Source organism: Dipteris shenzhenensis, chromosome 3 (genome assembly GCF_047967505.1).
Source record: "Dipteris shenzhenensis isolate YYH24624 ecotype China chromosome 3, Dip_SZ_1.0, whole genome shotgun sequence".
NCBI classification, from domain to species: domain Eukaryota; kingdom Viridiplantae; phylum Streptophyta; class Polypodiopsida; order Gleicheniales; family Dipteridaceae; genus Dipteris; species Dipteris shenzhenensis.
Genome location: NC_141598.1, coordinates 33115527 through 33137676, shown reverse-complemented (window position 1 = coordinate 33137676; position 22150 = coordinate 33115527). Strand labels below are relative to the sequence as shown.

At 46.8% G+C, this 22150-nt stretch overlaps 1 protein-coding gene across 1 annotated transcript in view; it reads right to left on the bottom strand.

Moving 5' to 3' along the window:
• Positions 1-22150, bottom strand: part of LOC147903683 (uncharacterized) — a 164078-nt gene that overhangs the window by 67026 nt on the left and 74902 nt on the right. Inside the window, exon 18 of the mRNA XM_087400552.1 lies at positions 17155-17542. Coding sequence (XP_087256678.1) covers positions 17155-17542 — 388 coding nt within the window. The remainder of the gene's footprint in view (positions 1-17154; positions 17543-22150) is intronic.

Here is a 22150-nt window from a genome sequence, read left to right as displayed (position 1 = left end):
TGGCGTTTTTAATGGGCCCCCGAGAGAGTCATGTACCTTCAGTGGCCCCCCTAGAGTTCCAGGTGGCTCTAGTGCGTTCTACATGCTCCTTTGCCATCCTTGGACCTTCCTGGGCCTTCTAAACTTCACATGTGTGGTTTTCTCTCTCATCTTCTCTCTTTGTTGAGATTTTGGACTGGTTTTTCAGCCTCCTTCACCTGAATTCCGTTTTCATAACTCCTCACCTGTTTGGATTCCTCAACTTCCGTTTGGCCCAATGGCTTCCCCTTTGCCTCCCCTTCGCAATGATATGCTTTTCCCTCCGTGCGTTTGGTAGAACGGGCAAAGTTGAGCACTTCTTTTGCTGGTCGAATTTGCAAAAGTTGCTTTTTCTAGACCATTTTGCTTCAACAGCCTCCTGGGCCTCTCCTCTTGCAAAGCTATAGCTTTCTGTTGAATTTCAAGTAGTCCCACGCGCTGGTTGACTAGTTTTTCTCAATTTTGGAGGACTTTCCGACGATGAAACTTCTCCAAAACCTTCTCAATGCATTCCTCTCTAAAGCACGCTTCTTTTGAGCCCAAGAACTCCCACTTCCTCGCGACAGAAGTGCTTCTTTTCGCATTTTTCAGTGGAATTCTTGCTGGTCGGCTCTTGTAAATGCTCTTTCTTCATGCCTTTGCACTCCTCTTTGGCTGAGAATGCAATTGGGCATTGGCTACTATGTCCTCTTGGCGATTGAGGACTTGGTTCAAGTTTTCAGGGCTTGGTGAGTTGTGATTTGCTACTGCAATTTCTTTTTGCCATAAGCTATTGGTTGGCCTCATGTCCCGCCTCTTTCTAGGTTCACAGGTGCCCAGGCAGTGCTACATGAGTCATTCTTTGGTTGGGTACTTTGTTGATTTTATTTTGGAGCTTTGAAAAGCTTTGTGAATGCCATCTGGAAACCACTCAAAGAGAGTGCAGCTGAGGTGCAATGTGATTGCATCTGGACAGCCAATGAAATTGCACTCGGAAAAGAGAATGTTTTTGGATTGAGCCTATGGGTTAAGTGCACTTATGTGATGGTGTTCTATGCTTGAAAGCCTTGCGAAGGCTCAGTGAATTGGGGCTGCGTGCTCAGTTGCAGGGAAGGTCTCCCAAATGCAACTTGTAATCATTTCACTGTGAAATATAAAGAAATACCAAAAGGGGCGCCACGGTGTTTGGGGCCAATCGGGTGCACTTGTCTATGTTTGTTGAGCAGGGGCATTCTAGCCTCCATCCCTTTTTCAGTGGTTTTGTTTATGAACAAATGGGTAAATGCCAAATGGTGATCATGCAACGGTTAATGGTTGTGATATATGCTTTGTGAGCTGTAAATAAGTGCTGAAGTTATTAAAGGTTTAGTTCCACTGCCCTCTGAGTGATTAGAGGCCGGTTTCACATAGCTAGTGGGTGGTAGTCTTGAGTTTATGGGCACTCTCATCAAGAGACTTATACTTACGCAAATAATTTTTTGAAATTGTAAATGCTGGAAGGAATAACTCTGTTAGACGAGGAGGATCTCTTTGAATGTATCTTGCATCTAGAGTTTTGTGAAGAGGAAGACTTCATGTGAATGGGCATTGAATCTTTTGAAAAGAACTAATAGTCTCCTGAGCTTATCTTTCACCCTTTTTTTCCACTCTCTCTATCTTCCCTCTTTTCTTTTATAAATGGAAACAAGTCGATCGAAAGAATGGTACTTGGGGTTATCCATGGCCACTAGCCTCAATGTAGTAGCAAATCCCTGGTATAAGTCAGGGACCCATCAAATGTCATAGACACTACCTATGAATTTGGGAGGACAATCTCATCAACATTGATGAGCTGCTCTCTATAATCCTTAATCTGTGTGAGGTAGGCATCACCATTGTGTTGCATGCACAAATAGGCAACTCTGGCCTCATTCGGAATTCGATAGAGGTTGGCCAAAATATACCACGCAGCCTTGGCTGTCTTGCATCTCTCGAATCCCAACGAATCTGTTCAAGTGTGAGAAGCACTGCAGGAGCAATCGTAGATGAACCAGAAGTGGCAGTGGTAGCTGTAGCACCACTTGGTAGTGGTTGCAGTGGCAGCAAGTGCCTTTGCTGGAGAGACAGGTCAGTCTCTAATCCAGATACAATTCCCCAAGAGTTTCTAGACACCACCAAGTGACGCACCGAGTATGACCCACGGGATAGCCGATACCATTAAGTCTATCCTCAGTAGCAAGCTTCCAAATGACTCATGGTTTGCCATTGCAAATGAAAATTCCCCAAAAAATTAAGTGCCCTGCAAATGTCAAAGCCTCAAGGCTACAATGCAATGAGCTAGCTGCTCGCCCATCCGACGCACTATCATTGCCGCAGCTCAGTGCCAAACTGTGCCATATCGCCCACGAGTACACCTTGTAGAGAGGAATCAAGGATGCCAGTAGTAGACCTTGAACATGTTCCAAAGACATTGAGACCCTTGATGGGACCCCAGTTAGGTCTGGGTGGAGCTCAAGTTACTCATGATAGACACATGGCACGTGCTAAAGAGAAATTACTTCTAGCACATGGAGACCTTTACTTCTATGGGAGGTGTAATCTCATGATGCTTTAAAACCTTTGGTCTTGCAAGGTTTTTTGGCCTTCTACAAACATCAATAAACTTTTCTTCTTTCTTTCTTCGCCTTTTCATGAGTAGATCGAGATCCATTTGTCGTGGGAATTCCGACCTCTAGCTTTGGCATTAAGAAGCACAATGGCAGCAACTTTCTCGACTTCCTTTGCACTCTGAATCACTCTCCCCCTTAGAGGACAAAAGATTACAGTCCACGTACAAGATGTGATTATCTATGGGCGTGGAGTATCGCTACTCTAGCTATCACTATATAGACGGTAGAGACCTTGCTCCTTGGGTTCACAGCTTGTTTTCCTTGTACCATTTTTTCACAGTAGAAGACATGGAGACTAGATATCCCGTGTCCAACTTTCTGGTCACCTTGAGATGATTGATTACAGAGATCTCAACAACGCTGCTATTAAACAAGTCTCCATCCCTAGGACCGATGACATGTTGAATGAGCTCAAAGGTGCTCAGTTTTTCATTATATGAACCTGAATCCAAGGTCAGGATACCACCAACTAGGGGTGAAAGAGGTTGATGAGCAGCAAACATCCTTCCATTCTCGGCCTAGCGGAAAAAGGGAAAAAGGGAGAGGGGGGAGGGAACAGCCTTCCTCACAAAAAGTGGCCTATATGAATGCCATCTAGATTGAGTAATACACCGGCCATCTTTCAAGCACTAATGAGCAGGGTAAGAAAAGAGAGGAGAAGGGGGGGGGGGGGGGTGCGGGGGGGATGATTGTAAGGGGAGCAGCCTTCCTCACAAAAAGAGGCCTATATGAGTGCCATCTAGATTGACCGATACGCTGGCCATCTTTCAAGCACTAATGAACAGGAGGTTACAGCCACTTCTATTCCAATATGTGCTAGATTTTTTTATGACATCTCATTTCCAGCAAGAGCACATCGAGCATGTCAAACGAGTGCTAGAAATCTTGAGGTTGCATCAACTTAATGTTAAGGCCAGCAAACCCACTTTTAAGGCTTAAAAGTTGAATATCTCAAGCACATTGTGAGCTTAGAGTGGACCCCTCAAAGATCAACTGCATGAGAGAAATGCACAACCACAAAATCCCATTTAGCTGTACTGCATATTTGGAACTATCCTTACGCACATGGAATTCAATGTCCCAATTTGGAGCCATTAGTAAGGGAGCTATGATCAATCTCCACTTGAGGGGAAAAGAGTGAAGAAATTCCTCTCCCTGCTCCTCCTGCTGCTCTCCTCTCCCCGCTCCTCCTGCTGCTCCTCCTGCTCCCCTCCTCGCTGCCCCCTCCCTTCCCTCCTGCTGCTCCTCCTCCCTGCTGCTGCTCCTCTCCCCGCTCCTCCTGCTGCTTCTCCTGCTCCCTCCTCGCTGCCCCCTCCCTTCCCTCCTCGCTGCCCCCTCCTACCTGCGCTGCCCCCTTCCCCCGCGCTGCCCTCTCCCCTGCGCGCTGTCCCTCCCTCCTACCTGCTGCAGCCTCCCCCCCCTGCGCTGCAGTCTGCTTCCCCCCCGCTGCAGCCTACTCCCCTGTGCTGCTGCCTGCACGTCCCCCCCCCGTCCCCTCTTCGCCCCCCCTGTTCTTCCTTGCTTCCCCCCCCCCCCCCCCGCTCGAGGCCCCCTCTCCTCCCCTCTCCTCTCCTCCTTCCCCTCTCCTCTACTCCTCTCCTCCACTCCTCATCTCCTCTATCCTCCCCTCCTCTCCCCTCCTCCTCCTTGCTGCCCCCTTGCTGACTCCTTGGCTTCTTCTTCTCTCTCCCTTCTTCCTTCACCCACTCCTTCATCTGGAGTACCCCTATTCTCTTATAGGGGTCTCCTGGGTTTCAGGAAAGCGGACGGAGTTTTTTATTTTTTGTGTTTGAATCGGCCAACACACCTCGATTGATGAATGGATTCCCATTTAGTCAATCCGTCTCCACTCACACCGGCCGCGAGAACTGTCACTTTTTCAAAAGACGAGCTGCAACACTTGCAAAAGGATTTGGCGCATGAGTGTTCCACGACTCTCTTCGCACGCATTCATGGCTCACACCCCTCCAGGTCACAAGCTAGAGATTGGATTCTGGCGGCGCTTCCTCAGGACCTCGCCCCCCACCTCAAGGATGTTCGTTTGTTGGGACGGGGTTTCTTTCAGGTGTGCCTAGATTCCCCGGACGTCACGAGAGACCTACTCTTCTAGGCTACAGGAGGATTTTTTTGTTTCCTTTTCAACTGGGATTTGACCCAGTTGAAGAGGACAAGCAGGGAGTTTCTGTTTTCATCAGGTTCCCTGGTCTTCCCTCAGTTTATCATCGGCTTCTTTCAGTTATTGGCGAGAGGTTTGGTGTGGTAGCAGAGATCCCCCCTCTCCCTGGCGAGCCCTCTTCGGCTGCTGAGGCAGTCAGGATGGACGGGGTACCCAGGGTTAGGGTCATTGTCCAGGACCCCAATATTTCAGATGACCACATCATGCTACAGCGACCCGATGGGTCTTTCTTCCGCCAAAAATTCGAGGTTGCAGGTCGGCAGGACCAGTGCAAGATTTGCATATCCTCGGGGCACTTCGCCAGAGATTGCCCAAAGAAGAAAAAGAAGCCCAGAAAGCAACCAGCTCGTACTAGCTTACGACAAAGAGCAGGAGCAGGACCTACCGCTCCACAGACACCGCCTCAGACACGGGCTCCCCCCCCTCCTAGGGCTACTCGAGTCCCTTCGGCACCCCGCACCACCTTTGACCCACGGTGGGTTCCGGTCGCGGTTAGGCCCTCTACTTACTTTAGTTCACACCTCCACCTCTTCGTAGGCTACCCCCTTGGAGCCTCGGGAGGAGACTAGTGTTCAGGAGCCTTGTTCGACTCCATCCTTGGATCAGGCTGTACCTTCTTCAGCAGCCCAGGTTGTTGGCACCTCGTCCGCACCACTTTTTGATCAGGATCCAGTACAGGTGCCTCCCTCTTTGGACAGAGGGAAGGGGGTCTTACATTCTCTTCCTGCTTCGGTAGGAAACCTTCGTACCCCCTCCCCACGACTGGCTCAACGGAACTCATTTTCCGCTTTGGAGGACCTCTCTAGCCTCCCATCCTCTACTTTTGGAGAGCCAGTTATCGGCATCCCTCTTGAGAGATCTGTTGGGGTAAAGGCACATTGCCACCCCTTTATTAAAGATAAGACATCTATGACTGTCTTAAGACAGTCATAGGGTAAAACCTAATCCTAATAAAACTAATGAGTTTGTGCTGTGGCTCATCACTTCACACCCGCACACTTGAGTCTTCTCTCTCTCACACTCTCTCCCTCTTGCCATTCTTCCCCCTTCTAGGCCTTTAACTGGTATCAGAGCCTCTTCTCTCCCTCTACCCTTGCCTACCCACCCCCTTCGACCTCTACCTAGCCTCTGCAAGGGCCAACGAGCCAGCACGCGGGCAGCGTGAGCAGGGCGCGGGTGCGGGTCAGCAGGTGACAGCGCCGTACGGACGTACATCGTCCGTACATCCGTACGGACGGGCGTCGCAGGTCTGCAGGCAGCACCGGCGGCAAGCGGAGCACAGCGGCGCAGCGCGGAGGCGAGCAGGGCAGCGTGAGCACGGGCGGCGGCAAGCGGAGCAGCACGAGCAGCGCAGCTGCTCACGCAGCTAGAGCTACAGCAGCAGCTGCTAGCTGCTAGCCTGCGCAGGGGCAGCCAATGCACAGCACCAGGCCGCGCAGAGAGTCAGAGCGCGCAGCGCGCGCTCAGGTACGGACATCCGTACCTGCCGTACGGACGTCGTACAGGAGCCGTACATCCGTACGGATTTACACGGCGCAGGTACAGGGAGCTGCATCAGGGAGAACATTCGAAAACCTTTTTTTTTTTTTTGGCATTCCGTACCCTGCACACGTGCGCAGGTACAGGAAGTACAGCAGGCTGGATTTTTTTTTGGGAAGAAAAAGAAGAAGAAAGAGCTCTCTGCTCTTCACTCAGGATCATCCTTCAGTTCTCAAAACTATGTTTTCTTGAAAGTACAGCAAGTACCTTCATTTACCTCGAGCTTGAGGTGAAGAGAACCACAGTGTGTGGTTGATTGCACAGTTATCTGTTTTCGTGAAGGAAATGCCTTGATTTTGCAGAGGACTTTTATGCTTTTACTGGGCTTGAATCTCAGTTTTCGGGTGAGCAGATCATAGGGCTTTTGCCTGGCAGTTGATGCTTTGTATGCCTTGAGGTAGTGTGGTGCCAGAGAGCACACATTTGCCTCGATTTCCGCAGTGTGGAGGTGACATTTTCTTGCAGGTCACATTTCTTGTGCAACACTCAGAGAACCTCAGTTGAGCCACGCTTGGCCAAGGCGCATCGAGTTTACTCGGTCCCTAACTGTCCATCGTTGACAGTGCTCAAAAGGTTCCTCACTGAGTGTTTGTACGTTGGGATCTGTGTATGTCATTTCTACACAGGGCAGTATATGCATTACACTGTTGGTTGATTCTGTCAGAGAGATTTTCACATTGCATGCTACCTCAGTGTTGAGGTGTTCTTCACTTGGTTCAGGTGTCAGATCAAGGGGCTTTTGCCCAGATTTTGTTTGATAGCACTTGGGTTACCGACAGAGATCTTCAGATGCATTTTATCCCCTTGGCAGAAGGGTGATTGCTTGGGATTTATCCCATTTTCTGTTGCAGGTTTTGTGACAGGCTGAAGTGTCATTTTTTTTTTGGGTGTTTGCCAAGTGGTTTATGCATATTAACTCAGTGCAACACCTCATCTGAGGTGGGAGAAGTGATCAGTACAGCCAGTACCGCAGTGTTTACAGCAGTGTTTTGTGTCTTGTCAGCCAATGATGCACTGTTAAAGCACTTGTGGAGCAGCTGCAGCATTCTGAAATTACTGTTTATGCCTATTTGAGCACAGTACAGTGTGTCAGTAGGTACAGTATTTGCAGGGACATTTACTGTTTTGCTGCAGATTTTCCTGACAGTAAAAAAACAGCACTATTGTGAGTGCTCCTGGCTCTTTATAGAGCAGTTTTTTTTTTCTGAGAAATCAGAATTTTATTCAGTCTTGCTCGACTACAGGTACTTTCCTTATCTGATATGGCATCAGGGGGAAGTGAATCTTCAATTCTGAACATAAAGAAACTGGAAGGAGCACACAATTATGCATTATGGGCAGAACAGTGCTTGAATGTACTTCTGTTAAAGAAGATTTCTAAGCCCATAAGGGTAAAGGGTGTCAAGCCATCTGACATGGCAGCTGATGACTGGGAAGAGCTTGATTTGTCCGCAAGGGCAGCTATCATGCTCACTATTTCTGACACTCTTGTGTTCAATGTTCAGGCTGAAAAGACCTCTTATGGTCTATGGCAAAGGCTAGAAGAATTGTATGCCCAAAAGAGCTCAGCCAGTAAGGTTTATTGGTTGAAGAAGCTGGTTGATCTTCGCATGAAGGAAGGTACAGCTATGACCTCACACTTGAGTGAGTTCAATGCCATCTTTACACAGCTGATTGCACAGGGATTGAACCTTGATGAGGAGTTCAAGGCTACTTTCTTGCTGTGTATCCTCCCTGAGAGTTGGGACACTTTCAAGACCACCCTGTCAAATTCGAATGTCACTCTCATTTACGCTGATGTAGAGAGCTCTCTCCTTATGGAGGAGATGAGCAGGAAGAATAATGCGAGCAGCAAGTCTTCAAATGCCTTGCAGGTACAGGATAGAGGCAGGACTCAGCAGAAGGGGAGATCTGCTAGTAAGTCCAAATCCCGCAGTCAGTCCCGTGGCAAAAAGGATATTGAATGCTTTTATTGTGGCAAGAAGGGACATGTGAAGTCTAAGTGCTTCAAGTTCATACGGGATCAGAAAGCCAAGAAGGCTGAAACAAAGGATGCAGGCAATGGAAGCAAAGGCAAAGGCAAGGCCAAGGCAAATGACTTGGATGCAGTGAATGTTGCAGCAGAGGACAGTGACAGTGACATACACGATGTTTTATGCTCTTCTGCTGTAATAGCACATGCTTTGGTTATTGATGGCCATGACATGCACACCTGGCTCTTGGACTCAGGTGCTTCTTTTCATGTTACTCCTCATAGGGAGTGGTTTACTTCCTACACATGTACTTATGGAGTTGTTCATCTTGGGAACAACTATGCATGTCAGATTGCAGGGATTGGCAGTATACAGATAGTATTCCCTGATGGACGCATATTTATGCTTGATGGTGTCCGCCATGTGCCGCAAATCAAGAAAAATCTGATTAGCACTGGCTTATTGGATGACAGTGGTTACCACACCACATTTGGGGATTCCAAATGGATGATTACTGATGGCCAGGCTGTAGTGGCTGAGGGTTTTAAGAGTGATACCTTGTACCCTCTTTATGTTTCCAGTGTGGGTAATCATGTTGTTGCCATAACCGAGCTGCCAAAGGTTTCATTGTGGCATAGCCGGTTGGGACACATGTCTGTTAAAGGAATGCAAGAACTGTCACGTTTGGGTTATCTGCCGTCTCTTTCTTTTTCAGATTTGCCTACTTGTGATCATTGCATATTTGGCAAGCATTCTGTGACTCCTCATAAGAGGAGAACTCCCCAGAATAGAGCACCACTTGATCTAGTGCACACTGATTTGTGTGAGATGCCACAGTTATCACTAGGGGGTGCAAAATATTTTATTACTTTCATTGATGATGCCACACGCAAAGTGTGGGTCTATTTCTTGAAGCATAAGGGCGATGCCTTAGATGCTTTCAAGAAGTTTGTCGCTCAAGTTGAGAATCGGACAGGTCGCAGGCTGAAATGCCTCAGATCCGATAATGGGGGTGAGTATGTGTCACATGCCTTTGTGCAGTTTTGCGAAGCTAAGGGCATCAAACAGGAACTCACAGCCCCTCATAATGCATCTCAAAATGGTGCAAGTGAGCGGATGAATCGAACTATTCAGGAGAAGGTTCGATGTATGTTGTCTTATGCTGCATTACCCCATGGCTTTTGGGCAGAAACCGTGCAAACAGCAGTTCACATTATTAAGAGGTCGCCAAACAAGGCTTTGGAGTTGAAAGTGCCAGAGGAGGTGTGGTCTGGCAAGCCACCTTCATATAAGCACTTACGTGTATTTGGCTGCGAGTGCTTTGCTCATGTACGCAAAGAACTGCGCACCAAACTGGAGCCAAAGTCTATCAGATGCATCTTTATGGGTTATGGTGACGAAGGTGAAATGGGGTACAGGTTATGGGATCCCGTTAAACGGAAGATTATACGCAGCAATGATGTCATCTTTAAAGAGGATAGTGTACACAAGGAACCCGTGCAACCTGTGGAATACAGGAGGGTTATTTATGATGATGTTGCACAGCAAAGAATGCCCATTTATATGCAGCAGCAGGCTGCTGCAGATAACCCTGTTCAAGAGGGTATACAGGCTGAAAATCAGCCAGATAATTTTGCCAATGATGCACCACTGGATATGCCAGCAGATGGGGCTGTAGAACAGCCAGATATGGTGGTACACCCACCCGTCATGCATGACGAACAGGCTGGACAGCAGCCTAATCCGGAACATTTTGTTAGGAGGAGCACCCGTGTACAACGGCCTCCTGCCAGGTTTGTTCCAGGAGCCAATAATGTGGCTGATTTTATCATGCTGACAGATTGTGGTGAGCCTTCCAGCTTCAAGGAAGCTATGGGAAGAACAGAGAAAAAGAAGTGGGAGAAAGCCATGCAGTCAGAATGGACTCCCTACTTCAAAATGATACATGGGACTTGGTGCAGCTACCTGCAGGCAGAAAGGTTTTGCCATGCAAGTGGGTTTACAAAGTCAAAGTGGATTCAAATGCTTTACCGAGGTATAAGGCCAGATTGGTTGCCAAGGGATTTAAGCAGGAGAAGGGCATTGACTTTGATGAGATCTTTTCCCCTGTAGTCAAGATGACTACTTTGAGAGCAGTGTTAGCTCTTGTTGCTCATGACGACATGGATTTATGTCAGATGGATGTGAAGACAGCCTTTCTTCACGGAGATCTCCATGATGAGATCTATATGAGTCAGCCAGAGGGATATGCTGTTACAGGGAAAGAGCAGCTTGTGTGTAAGCTCAAGAGGAGCTTGTATGGACTCAAGCAGGCGCCAAGAGAATGGTACAAGAAGTTTGATGCCTTCATGCAGTCCCAAGGGTATCATAGGTGTGAGACCGATCATTGCTTGTACACCAAACGGGCAAAGGATGGCAGTTTGATGCTACTCATTCTATATGTGGATGACATGCTTCTTGCCAGTAAATCTCAGCATGAGATTAGTGCTTTGAAGAAACAACTGCATAAGTCTTTTGACATGAAAGATTTGGGTGATGCAAATCATATTCTTGGCATGCGGATTACTCGTGACAGGTCCAAGGGACTTTTGTTTCTGTCACAGAAAGAGTACATTGACAAAGTACTGCAGCGGTTTAAAATGGAGGGGGGGAAGTCTATTAGTACCCCGTTGCCTCCACATTTAAAACTCAGCAGTAAGGACAGCCCCAGATCAGATGATGATAAGGCTGAAATGGCCAAGGTTCCGTATGCATCTGCAGTTGGATCTTTGATGTATGCCATGGTTGCCACTCGTCCAGATATTGTTTTGCGGTGGGAGTCATCAGCAGGTATATGGCAAATCCAGGCAAGCGGCATTGGGAAGCAATGAAAGGTGTCTTGAGGTATCTCAAGGGTACCAAAGACTTGTGCATATGCTATGGTAGGCAGGATGCATTGGTGCATGGTTTTACAGATTCAGACTATGCAGGGAATGCAGATAACCGGAAGTCTACTACCGGTTATATTTTCACATTTGCAGGAGGTGCTATATCATGGGTGTCTCGGTTGCAGAAATGCATTGCACTGTCAACTACTGAAGCTGAATATGTTGCAGCCACTGAGGCTTGCAAGGAAGCAATATGGCTTACTCGGCTTGTGGGAGACTTGGGCATTACAGGAGATATGCCAGTTTTGCATTGTGATAGTCAGAGTGCTATCATGTTGGCAAAGAATCCGGTCTTTCATCAGAAGACCAAGCACATAGATGTGAAATATCATTTCATCAGGGAGGTACTGGAAGACAAGCGACTTGAGCTTGTGAAGGTGCATACTGATGATAATCCTGCAGATTTGCTCACTAAGAGCTTGCCTACTGAGCGGTTTGCACATTGCCGCCACATCATGGGATTAGGATGAGACCATTCTTATTTTATGGTCTTGTATACAGTAACTGTATATTGCTGTAATTTTTATTCTTTTCTCCCCTTTAGGCACATTGGCCTTTAGGTGGGAGGTTGTTGGGGTAAAGGCACATTGCCACCCCTTTATTAAAGATAAGACATCTATGACTGTCTTAAGACAGTCATAGGGTAAAACTTAATCCTAATAAAACTAATGAGTTTGTGGTGTGGCTCATCACTTCACACCCGCACACTTGAGTCTTCTCTCTCACACACTCTCTCCCTCTTGCCATTCTTCCCCCTTCTAGCCCTTTAAGATCCGTCTCTCTCTCACCTGTGGACTTTCCTCCCCTTGGACCTCCTGTGTATGGCAGGAGGTCTGCTCCAGTAGAGGTTTCTTTTTCCGCCACCAGGTCGGGTAAGGTATTCCAACCCAATTCCTCCCGCCGATGAGGATAGCCAGTTGGAATATAGGATTGGGCGGCATCCCTCATCGCCGTCATAGACAGCTGATCAGGAATCAGCTCCATCCAGGTGTTTCAGGTGGTTCCCTAGACATTCTTTTTCTTCAGGAACACAAACTAGATGTCAAAGATTGCTCCAAGTCAGGTAAGCTGCTCTCAGCCCGGACTTTTTGGCTTCCTGCCTTGGGAACCAGAGGAGGTACATGCATTTCAGTTTCAAATTCTATTCTCCCTCTGGTCATTGGACACGGTACCATAACCCCCTCCAGGGCCCAATGGGTTTTACTTCTGATTGACGGACATAAGGTTAGTTTCCTCAACCTCTATGCTCCGAACAACAGAGGGGACCGTGTTTTGTTTTGGAAAGAGTTGCTCTCGTGGGCTGACATTGCGGATTCGTGGATTATTGGAGGTGACTTCAACATGGTTGAGGCACCTTCTAATAAGAAAAGGGGCAGAGAAGGTGGTATCCACTCCCTTGAGAGAGCAGCCTGGGATGCCTTCTTGTTCAGGTTCAGTGGCAGAGATGTTTGGTCAGATGATGCATTTCTTGTTCAGTCTTAGTCACTTTTGTTTTCCTGGTCGAACCATAGGGTGCAGATGCCTATCCATGCTCGGATTGACAGATTCTATGTGGGTGACTGGGCTCTTGATAGAGGGGGGACAGTTTGCATTGCACCCGGTGTTTCCACTTCAGACCATTTTCCGGTAATTTTGTCCATCTCAGAGCCTCATCTGAGAGGACGATCTCACAGTATCAGGATCCCCGACGCCTTATACACGGATGAGACTCTCACAGAGGCAGTGTTGGAGATCTGGGTTTCTCATATGCAGGGGGGGCCGGTCCTTCACATGTGGCCACAGCACTTGCCAGTATCATCGACTTTTATCACTCCATTGCTAGTGGTCGGCGAGGTGAGGTACTCAGGAGAGGGATCGGTATCCGCCGGCAGTTGGCAGCCCTACAGAGGGAGGAGCAAAAACGACCATCAGATGCTTGGATACAGGAGCGCCTTGCCGCGGCAAGGGCTCACTTGCAGACCTTGCTTGATCAGAGAGCAAAGTATGCCTTCCATGCACGGGAGTCCTTTTGGATACAGATGGGAGGGAGAGTCAATAATCACTTTTTCTCTACACTTGGTCCCAGACATAGTAGAGAGAGTGTCAGGCAGCTTATTGACTTTGACGGCATTTTGCAGTCCCATCCGAAACCGTCATGCACTTAGCGACAACTTTCTATGCCTCCCTACTTTCCGCAGATCCGAACTCATAGGCCAGAGAGGTGGCTAGAGATGAAGTTTGGCAGAGTTTACCTGTGTTGGTCACCCCAGAGATGTTATGCTCACTTGATGCACGCTTTACCAACACAGAATTCAAGACTGCTCTCTCTGCCCTTCATAAGGGCAAATGCCCTGGTTCCGATGGTCTTACTCCTCCTTTTTTTATAGCCTTTTGGGATATGATAGGTGATCATATTACTTCAGCCCTGCACGCCATTTGGGACTCGGGTGAGATGCCTGACTCACTGACCGAGGGACTCATATACCTTATCCCGAAAGGTGGCAACAGGAATTTTGTATCCCATTGGAGACCCATCACTCTTTTGGGCACTCTTTACAAAATCCTTGCCAAGGCGATCAGCATCCGATTACAGCCCCTTCTTCCAGACCTCATCCATGATACTCAAACAGGCTTTGTGCATGGCAGGAGCATTTTTTATAATATCTTTTCCTTTTGGGAAGCCACAGAGTGGGCTATGCAGAGTGGGCAGAGGCTAGCAATTCTACTCCTGGACTTCGAGAAAGCCTATGACAGAGTAGATTGGGGTTTTCTTGAGGGCACTCTTCTACGGTTTGGATTTTCATATGCTTGGATTAGAGGGGTGGCCTCCCTTTACAGATTAGCCCACAACCAGGTTTTGATTGGAGGGGTAAGGGGTGACAGGTTTCAGATTTCCAGATCAGTTCATCAGGGATGCCCTTTAGCCCCCTTCCTCTTTCTTTTTGTGGCAGAAGCTATGAGTATCTTCCTTACATCTCAGGCTGAGCTTTTTGGGCTGAGATTGCCCTTGAGACAGGAGCAGGAGCTTCTTGACTGTGAATTGGCTGATGACACTGCTATTTTTATTGAGGCCTCTTCGCAGTCACTTGATTCTTTCCGGACAGCCTTGGATATTTTTTGCTCAACTGCAGGGGCACACATCAACTGGCATAAATCCTTTGGCTTTTTTATCAGTGATGAGGACACTCCAGGCTGGGGAGTTGACATTGGCTTTTCCTGGATTCAGAGGGGTGTTCCTATCAGGTATTTGGGATGCCAGGTAGGATTGGACATCTCTCCAACACAACAGTTTGCCCCAGTAATAGAAAGTATAAGGAAAAAGCTCCTTTTCTGGAGCTCTGCCAAACTCAACCTTGCATCTAGAGTTGTGGTAGTGAACCAGGTTCTCTTAGCCACCTCCTAGTTTGTGTGTTCTTGCTGGTGCCGGTCTAGGGATTGCATCACTTAGCTCATCAGACAGGAATTTTTTATGGAGTGGACTTGATGGCACAGCAAATGTTGCAGCAAGGGTGGCCTGGGAGACCATTATTCTCCCTACATGTGAAGGGGGCCTTAATGTCATTGACCCAGACTTGCAGTGCAGGGCATTGCTTTGTAAGGTGGTGGTGAGGGGACTCATGCCTGGACAGGAACCTTGGAAGGATTTCTTTTTTGGACGCATTCAAGCTTGCACACCAACCTTGGCAGATGATTGGGTGGACAGCCCTCGCTGGATTTTCACTTCCGCCCCTCTCAGATCTCCTGCCTCTCCTCTCATGACTGCCATCCTGAAAGCTTAGGGGAGCTTCAGGAACACTCTTCGAAGAATTCCACCTTCTACCGTCGAAGAGATTGATAGGCAACCGATCATTATAGTATTCTTGACGAGCATGCCAGACCACTGGGCACTTCCCATTACATGTAGTGGTCTAAATGGGAGAGAGGCGCCGCCTACACAGTAGGTACTTGGAAAGCTTTTATCAGGCTACCTGAGGATCAGAGACTGCAGTCCGTGAGTCACCTCAGAGGGGTAGCACGCAGAATTCAGCAGATAGGTGCAGCCATCCCAGTGGAATGGACAGTTGAGTTGCCTATTACTTCCACCACTTGGATGGGGGCTTTTTCGAGAACATCAGTTCCTTTACAAGTGATCGCTCTCCGAGGTCTCGGGGAAGACGCACTGGTCTTTGACGTTGGGGATGGAGGTTTACTCTCTACATCCAAGGATGGCATTCTTCTTGAGGTTGCCTTTCAGCCTGTCAGGATTGCTGGTTTTGTGGACCATGGAGCGAGCTTGCAGTGGTACTTAGACCCCAACCCTCTGCTCTTGGCCTTGGGATCCTGGAGGTTGTGGTTATATGGAGGTGCACCTATCAGGTGCTTGCAGTGGGACCCAGGAGAGTGGGAGTGGATAGATCATGGACACCGAGAGAGGGGGATTCCCTTCTTTCGTTTCACGGTTGGTAATGCCAGGAGATTTCAGCTGAACAGTAGGGGTTGGATTCCCTCCAGAGCCCCCCATTGGGAAAGCTTCTTCATCACCGCAGATTTGCGTAGAAATTTTTGGAGGAGGCTCTGGAAATCCCTCAGAAATAGCAAGATCACTCTTTTCTTTTGGCTTTCTATTCATGAAGGGATTGCAGTGAACCTGTGGAGATCACGATTTGGGGCTGATCCCACTTGTCCTCGATGTCATTCTGCAGAGGAGTCAATGCGACATTGCCTTTGGGGCTGCAGTCACGCAAGGACTGTTTGGAAAGGGGTTGCTCGGATACTCAGCATCTTTCACACTTCCCCTTTCTTCATGACTTAGGGCTCGGTCGCACGGTTATCCCTTACCGGGCACCAGGTGTTTTATGAGGGTGAGCCTTCTTCTTGGGCACTCTCGGTCCGCCGGCAGGTGATAGAGCCCTACTCTCTTCAGGATGTACCACTTACTCCCTTCAGAGCTTCTCATGCTTCAGTGGACACCTCTTGGGAGATTTTGGCTAGCATTTCCTCTTGGCACATTTGGAGAGCCAGATGTACTGAGGCCTTGGATGGCACCCAGATACACCCATCACAGGTGTTCACGGGTATTTGGACTGACACGGTTCACACTTTGATAGCCATATGGGCTAGCATGCAGGGCCCTTCACGGGCAACCTCTTCTAGAAGGACTATATTTCTTCGAGTTTGGAGGGGTTCTCCCTTTTTCTCGGAGGTTTCTACCGGATTGAGATGGCACTATCAGCCTCAATCCTTTCTTTTTGGCTCTTGAGCTTTTCGTGCATTGCATGATGTATCCCGTATGGAGGTGCTCTAACGGTTTTTCTTTAATACTTAATAGAAGTCTCTTTTTGCAAAAAAAATTTAAAAAAATCTCCACTTGAGGGTTTCAAATGCTTGTTCGCTTTCTTTTGTCCAAATAAAGTTTACCAGTAGCTTACATAGGGTTCTTGCAATCATGGCATACCTAAGTATGAACCTTCTATAGTATCCGTCATGGGCCCATGAATACTTGGACACCCTTAGCAATTTTTTTTTTTTTTTTGGGGGGGACACCTATAACTGCTAAATACAACACATAAAGCAAGGCAATATACGTTGTACTCTCACAAGTGTGGAAGGTCTTGAGGTTCTGCTCATCTTCATGTGTCGAGATATCTCAGATTGGAGGTATTTTAAAACATAGTCTTAAGGAATCTTATAAAACCCTGAGCAACATAGAAGCATCAAGCCCAAATCTGGCAGAACAAAATGTGCCTCGATACGACAGAAAGGATAACACCTAGATATGGCAGAAGGGCTTGGCTATGCTAAGCTAATTAAAGGAAGTATTTTCCACTATAGAAATACATTTAGTTACAGATTTGAACGCTTCAGTCCACAAAATAAAGAAATTATAGGATCCTTAAACACCAAATCCCAACAAACTATGGCAATGATTGTAATACCTGATTCAATGTGAGATTCTGTTCATTTTGAAGACGAGCCTGTCTTGCACGTGAATGCCAAACACATAACAGAGCATCAAATACTGGTCGGTTGTTAAACAACCAGTCTGGCATCAGTTTTACCAAAGCTGAAATAAGAGCAATCCCTTGAAACTGTACTTCCGGAGTCTCCACAACGTTTGTCCCATTTGCTTGCATACTCATGAAGCCCTCGGCTACAGAAACTAATCCAGCAGCATTTGATGCTGGTGGCAATCCAACTGCACTAGAATCATCAGGAGCTGGGAGGTTATTTTGTATAGATATAGTAGAAATGATTTTTTCTGGAGACCTTGCTAATTCTTCTCGCAACACTTGACCTGCCTCTGACCGTATAATATCCATGAACCTGGAATCACAAAAAACCACCAGTTTGAATCTAGATGTCAATATTGTATTCATAGATTTACAAATCACCGTTTCCCGCTTACTCCATCGTATTGTGAAAAAGAACCAAAATTTGGTAACGCCCCCATGCAACTATGCAAAAGAGTATGGACATGCTGAATGCGACATTTCAAGACAAAATTTTTTGATAAAGAAATCTGCATACCAATTTATTTATACTGTACAGATATTACAAGATAAAATAGAGAAGTTGGGATAAGCAGAGTGACAAAAGACAGATTATTTAGAGGCATAATAAGGATACTTTTCTTAAATTGTGTTTCTTCCTAAGAGGAGAAAATATATCACTATACACCCCCCGCCCCCAAAAAAAAAGCAAACAAACAAACAAAGCTAGACGGCATATTGGCTTGCAAGCCAATTATCCCTGACTTGATATTTGACATGGTATGCCCCATGGGGGCTGTGTAACCCAACCCTGCCACTACTCTTCCACATCAGATCAAAGGTAAATTCAAGTTGGGAAAAAACATTACAATCCAAACACAAGGCTCAGCCAACAACTAAACAAAGATGTCCCAACCAGCTACAGCCCTAAAGGTCATATAACTTCTCGTACAAAAAAGTGTCAGTACTGACCATCTGACAACCTTTTCACATTCCCTAACTACGCACTTGTCATATTCAAAGGTGCCACCATAACCTCTTTTCCTAAATGAGGACAGTGAAAGAATATTCTTCTTAATCCTTGGTACATATGTCATAAAGTACATCTGAAAGACACAAATCAGTTCCATCAATTGATGACAGCATTATCTTCCCAACTGCTCTGACAAAATAATCAGAATTGTTGGCACAGGACACCTTCTTGCCAACTGGAGCATATATCTAGATGAGTCCAAGAACATGCCCAGACTCATTCTCTAAAAACACAACATGGTGCAGTTTCAATCTCATGAGTCAATCATAAGGTTGAAAACCATAAACTCCACCACGAATAGCAAGGCTAGCTACTATGACATCTCCACTGACATCATCAAAGCCCAACAGTGGGTGTAGAGTATAGTATAAACATATGCTCTCACACAAACAAATCCACACACCCACACATACTTGAGCATCCATTTATACAAACTCTTTGTACTGAGTTTCTATCAGCACTCTGGAGGTGAAGGGCAGACTCAGCCATGATGAAGGCTAGCACTAAAGGAGAAGGCTACCCAAAAGGTAGTCCAAAATCTCTTCATTCAAGCTACAACTGCTTGTGAAGACTACACGATTTCATTTTAGTCTCTCCAAGACGAGCATCTAAATCTGCAATAACTCCCTATAGCATGTAATGTGCTTGGACGCACCACTGTCAAAGTACCAAACACCATTTGAAGTTTCAGCCCACACCAATTGCTACAACTTCCTGTTAGCATCACAACCGCTTACAAGAAAACCCCATTCTTCAGCCACAAGGCTGGCTGAAGCGTCATCCTTATTTGCATTGGAATGGCTGCAATCTGAAACCAAAGTGCCGGACTCCCCCTTCTCCTACTTTGCACTTCCTTTCCTGCATTCACTAATGAAGTGTCTCGGCTTTTTTGCATTGATAGATATTCTTTGCCCTTCTTCTTGGGCTCGCTTGCATTTTCTGATTTTTTTATTGATGAATGAGCTGAAGGCTGATTTAGTGTGACCTGCATGAGGTTTCCCCTTGCTTTTGCAGCGATAAGAACCTGATCCGCTCCCCCTGAGCCAACAGTCATATATTTCTATGTTTGCTCTTCCTGCAACATCAACCACACTAATTCATGGAATGTGAGTGGTTGGGATTGCCCCTCATAGATGGGTTGAGTGATGTGTGAAAAGATAAGTATGACTCTGGCAAAGAATTCGAAGTGGTGAAAATGAATTGATTGCCTCGAATCACTTCATCAATCTCGATCAACTACTCACAAAGGTCCTACATGTTCCAACATCGACTAAGTGAATCTTCATGCCATCAAGGTGTGTCTTCAAATGAGAAACTTTATGTCACCACAATGTAAATATCCTAAGTCAAAGTACAGTTGACCATTTATTTGATCATAATTAAAGAGTTTTATATGTGTTAATTATGGTCAAACAGTTCTTTTAATGGTCAAAGAATTGACTACGGTCAAAGATACTTGACTCTGGTCAAGTAAACCTGACTTCGGTCGGGGAGACTTGGTTTATTACCAAGAGGGTTAACTACGGTTAACCAGAGAACTACAGAGCTGACTACGGTCAGAGGGTGTTGACTTCGGTCAACGAGACTTGGCATGCGCCAAGAGGGTTAACCACGATTAACCAAGATGTGCCAGCTTCGGTTGGAGAGTTGTGCCAGCTTCGGTTAGAGAGACTTGGCTATAATTAAGGCGCCTCGATCCTTGGTCAAAGCCCCTTAATTATGATCAAGAGCGTTGACTTCGGTCAACGAGAGAATAAATATATATATATATATTTATTTATTATATTTGTTATGTGTGCACATGTGTTCAATGGGGACACCCACCGTGACTAGAACTAGTCCACAATGTGTTGTTTGCATGCAAAGCGCTAACAATTAATGGGTGCCATGGTGGTGCGCTTTAATTAATTGTTGCAGGTACTAGGAAGAGTTATTTTCCTAAGCGCTACGGGAGCCTAATCAGAGTCTAGGAGGCGGTTCGCGTGACCAAGTGCTTCGAAGACTCCAGAGTTGCCCTTAGTGGCATGTAATTAGAAAAGTAGTGTAGAAATTGACTAGTGGCTTGTTGCCAAGAAGGGGAGCTTGAGAGCGAATGTAATGATTCATTCATTCATTCACGTTTTGGATTTTCATGTATGAACAGCTCTACGCTGAACTATGTACTTCATCTTCTCTCAAGTAATAAAATCCTTTGGGGGGGTCCAGCCCGACTGTTGTCCTGGGCCCTAGTGTCTCTGTTGAGAGAGGGAGAGAGGGGAAAAAATGAGAGTGTCTCTGCTGTATTTTACGACTGAGGTTTCATTGTCCTTTTCAAGGGAAGGTTTCATCCCTTTTCGAGGGAAGGTTTCATTGGTATCAGAGCCAAGGCTCATAGCCTTCTCAGGCTGTGACGATCCAGCAAGAGGTTTCATAAAGATTCAACGCTGATTCCAAAGAAAGGATGGCGTTGGCCCAAGAGGTGGCAGCTGGAAGGTTTGGGGCTTCAAGTGTGAAGGGACAGGAATGCTTACTACGAAGCCTATGAATGCACGAAAGCCCCTAAGTCCAAACTGATTAGTTGCGTAAAGGAATTGCCTTACGCACGAGTGTACAAATAGGCGTCAATGACCATTGCAGGGAGCAATACCAGAGATAGTTCTCTGTGAAGAACTCTGCTGATCACCAAAGATAGTTCTCTGTGAAGAACTCTGCTGAGTATATATGTTGATTCCGCATGAAAGGTGTCGCTCCGCCTGGAGGGGTCTATGCAAGCAAACGTTTGATGGCAAAAGAAACAACGAAGAAGATCTTGACGGAAGCCTGGGCGTATCGTGCATAAGTACCACACAGAGGCTTGGATGGGTGACGCAAAGCTTCTGTAAAGCGGCGTAAAGTAATCCCTAGGCCGTGAGACATACTTTCCATTGCCAGCCAGCGTCAGGCGTGGAGAAGGTGCGAAGGAGCGGGTCATGCTATTGTTTTAATTCCGGCCAATGGACGGAAATCTTTGCTAATCCCGTGACTCTGTGCGCGCGCGATGCTTGGCGATGCCCTCTGCTCTAAAGCTTCACGAAACTGCTAAGGTGACGCAACGTCCACGTGGATGCTGACGTGGCCAAGGTTCCAGCTAGGATACACGTGGCAGATGAGCAGCAGGCTTGATGACGTGGCAGTCCATGCTGGCAGACAGCTCAGTAGATGACGTGGCGTCTACACGTGCGAGCTGATGTGGCAGCTAGGTGGCACACATGTGCAGTAGATGACGTGGCACTGACACGTGGCAGACAGCGCAATAGATGACGTGGCAAGACACGTGGTAGGCTGATGTGGCAAACCAGTGGTTAGTTAACTCTGGTCAGAGGTCTAGTTAACTTGACCCAACCAGACCAGTCTGGTCACTGTAACCAGACTGTGACCAGTCCAGTTGCAAACTAACCAGACCAAAACCAGTCAGTCTGGTTAGAGTAACCAGCCGGTTATCCATCTGGTTACTGTCACAAAAAACCCCAAAAAAAAAAAAAAAAAAGAAGACAGTTGCAGAGACTGTTTCTGCCAGCAGTCTTCACCTATCTGAGAGAGTATTTACTGTCAGAAAAGCAGCAGAAACACAGTAAAATCAGAGATTTGCAGAAAAAGAATATGCATGCCTTTGTGCTCAGGAAAAGATGAGTCAGATGCATTCTGAATGCTTTTTGCAACAGCCAGAAAAGGGGCAATATAGTTATTGATGCCTTGGCAACTTAGTGGGTATATGCCTTGAGTTGACAGCCCGGTACTGGCATATAGATTGTGAATGCAAGACACCTCTTGTTGAGGTAAATTTTCTCTTTGAAAAGCAAAGGCTGCTTACATCAGTTGCATACACAGTGTGTGTGAGAAACTTGCAGATCTCAGACGAGTTTAAGAGAATGGCTCAATCACCTATCCAAT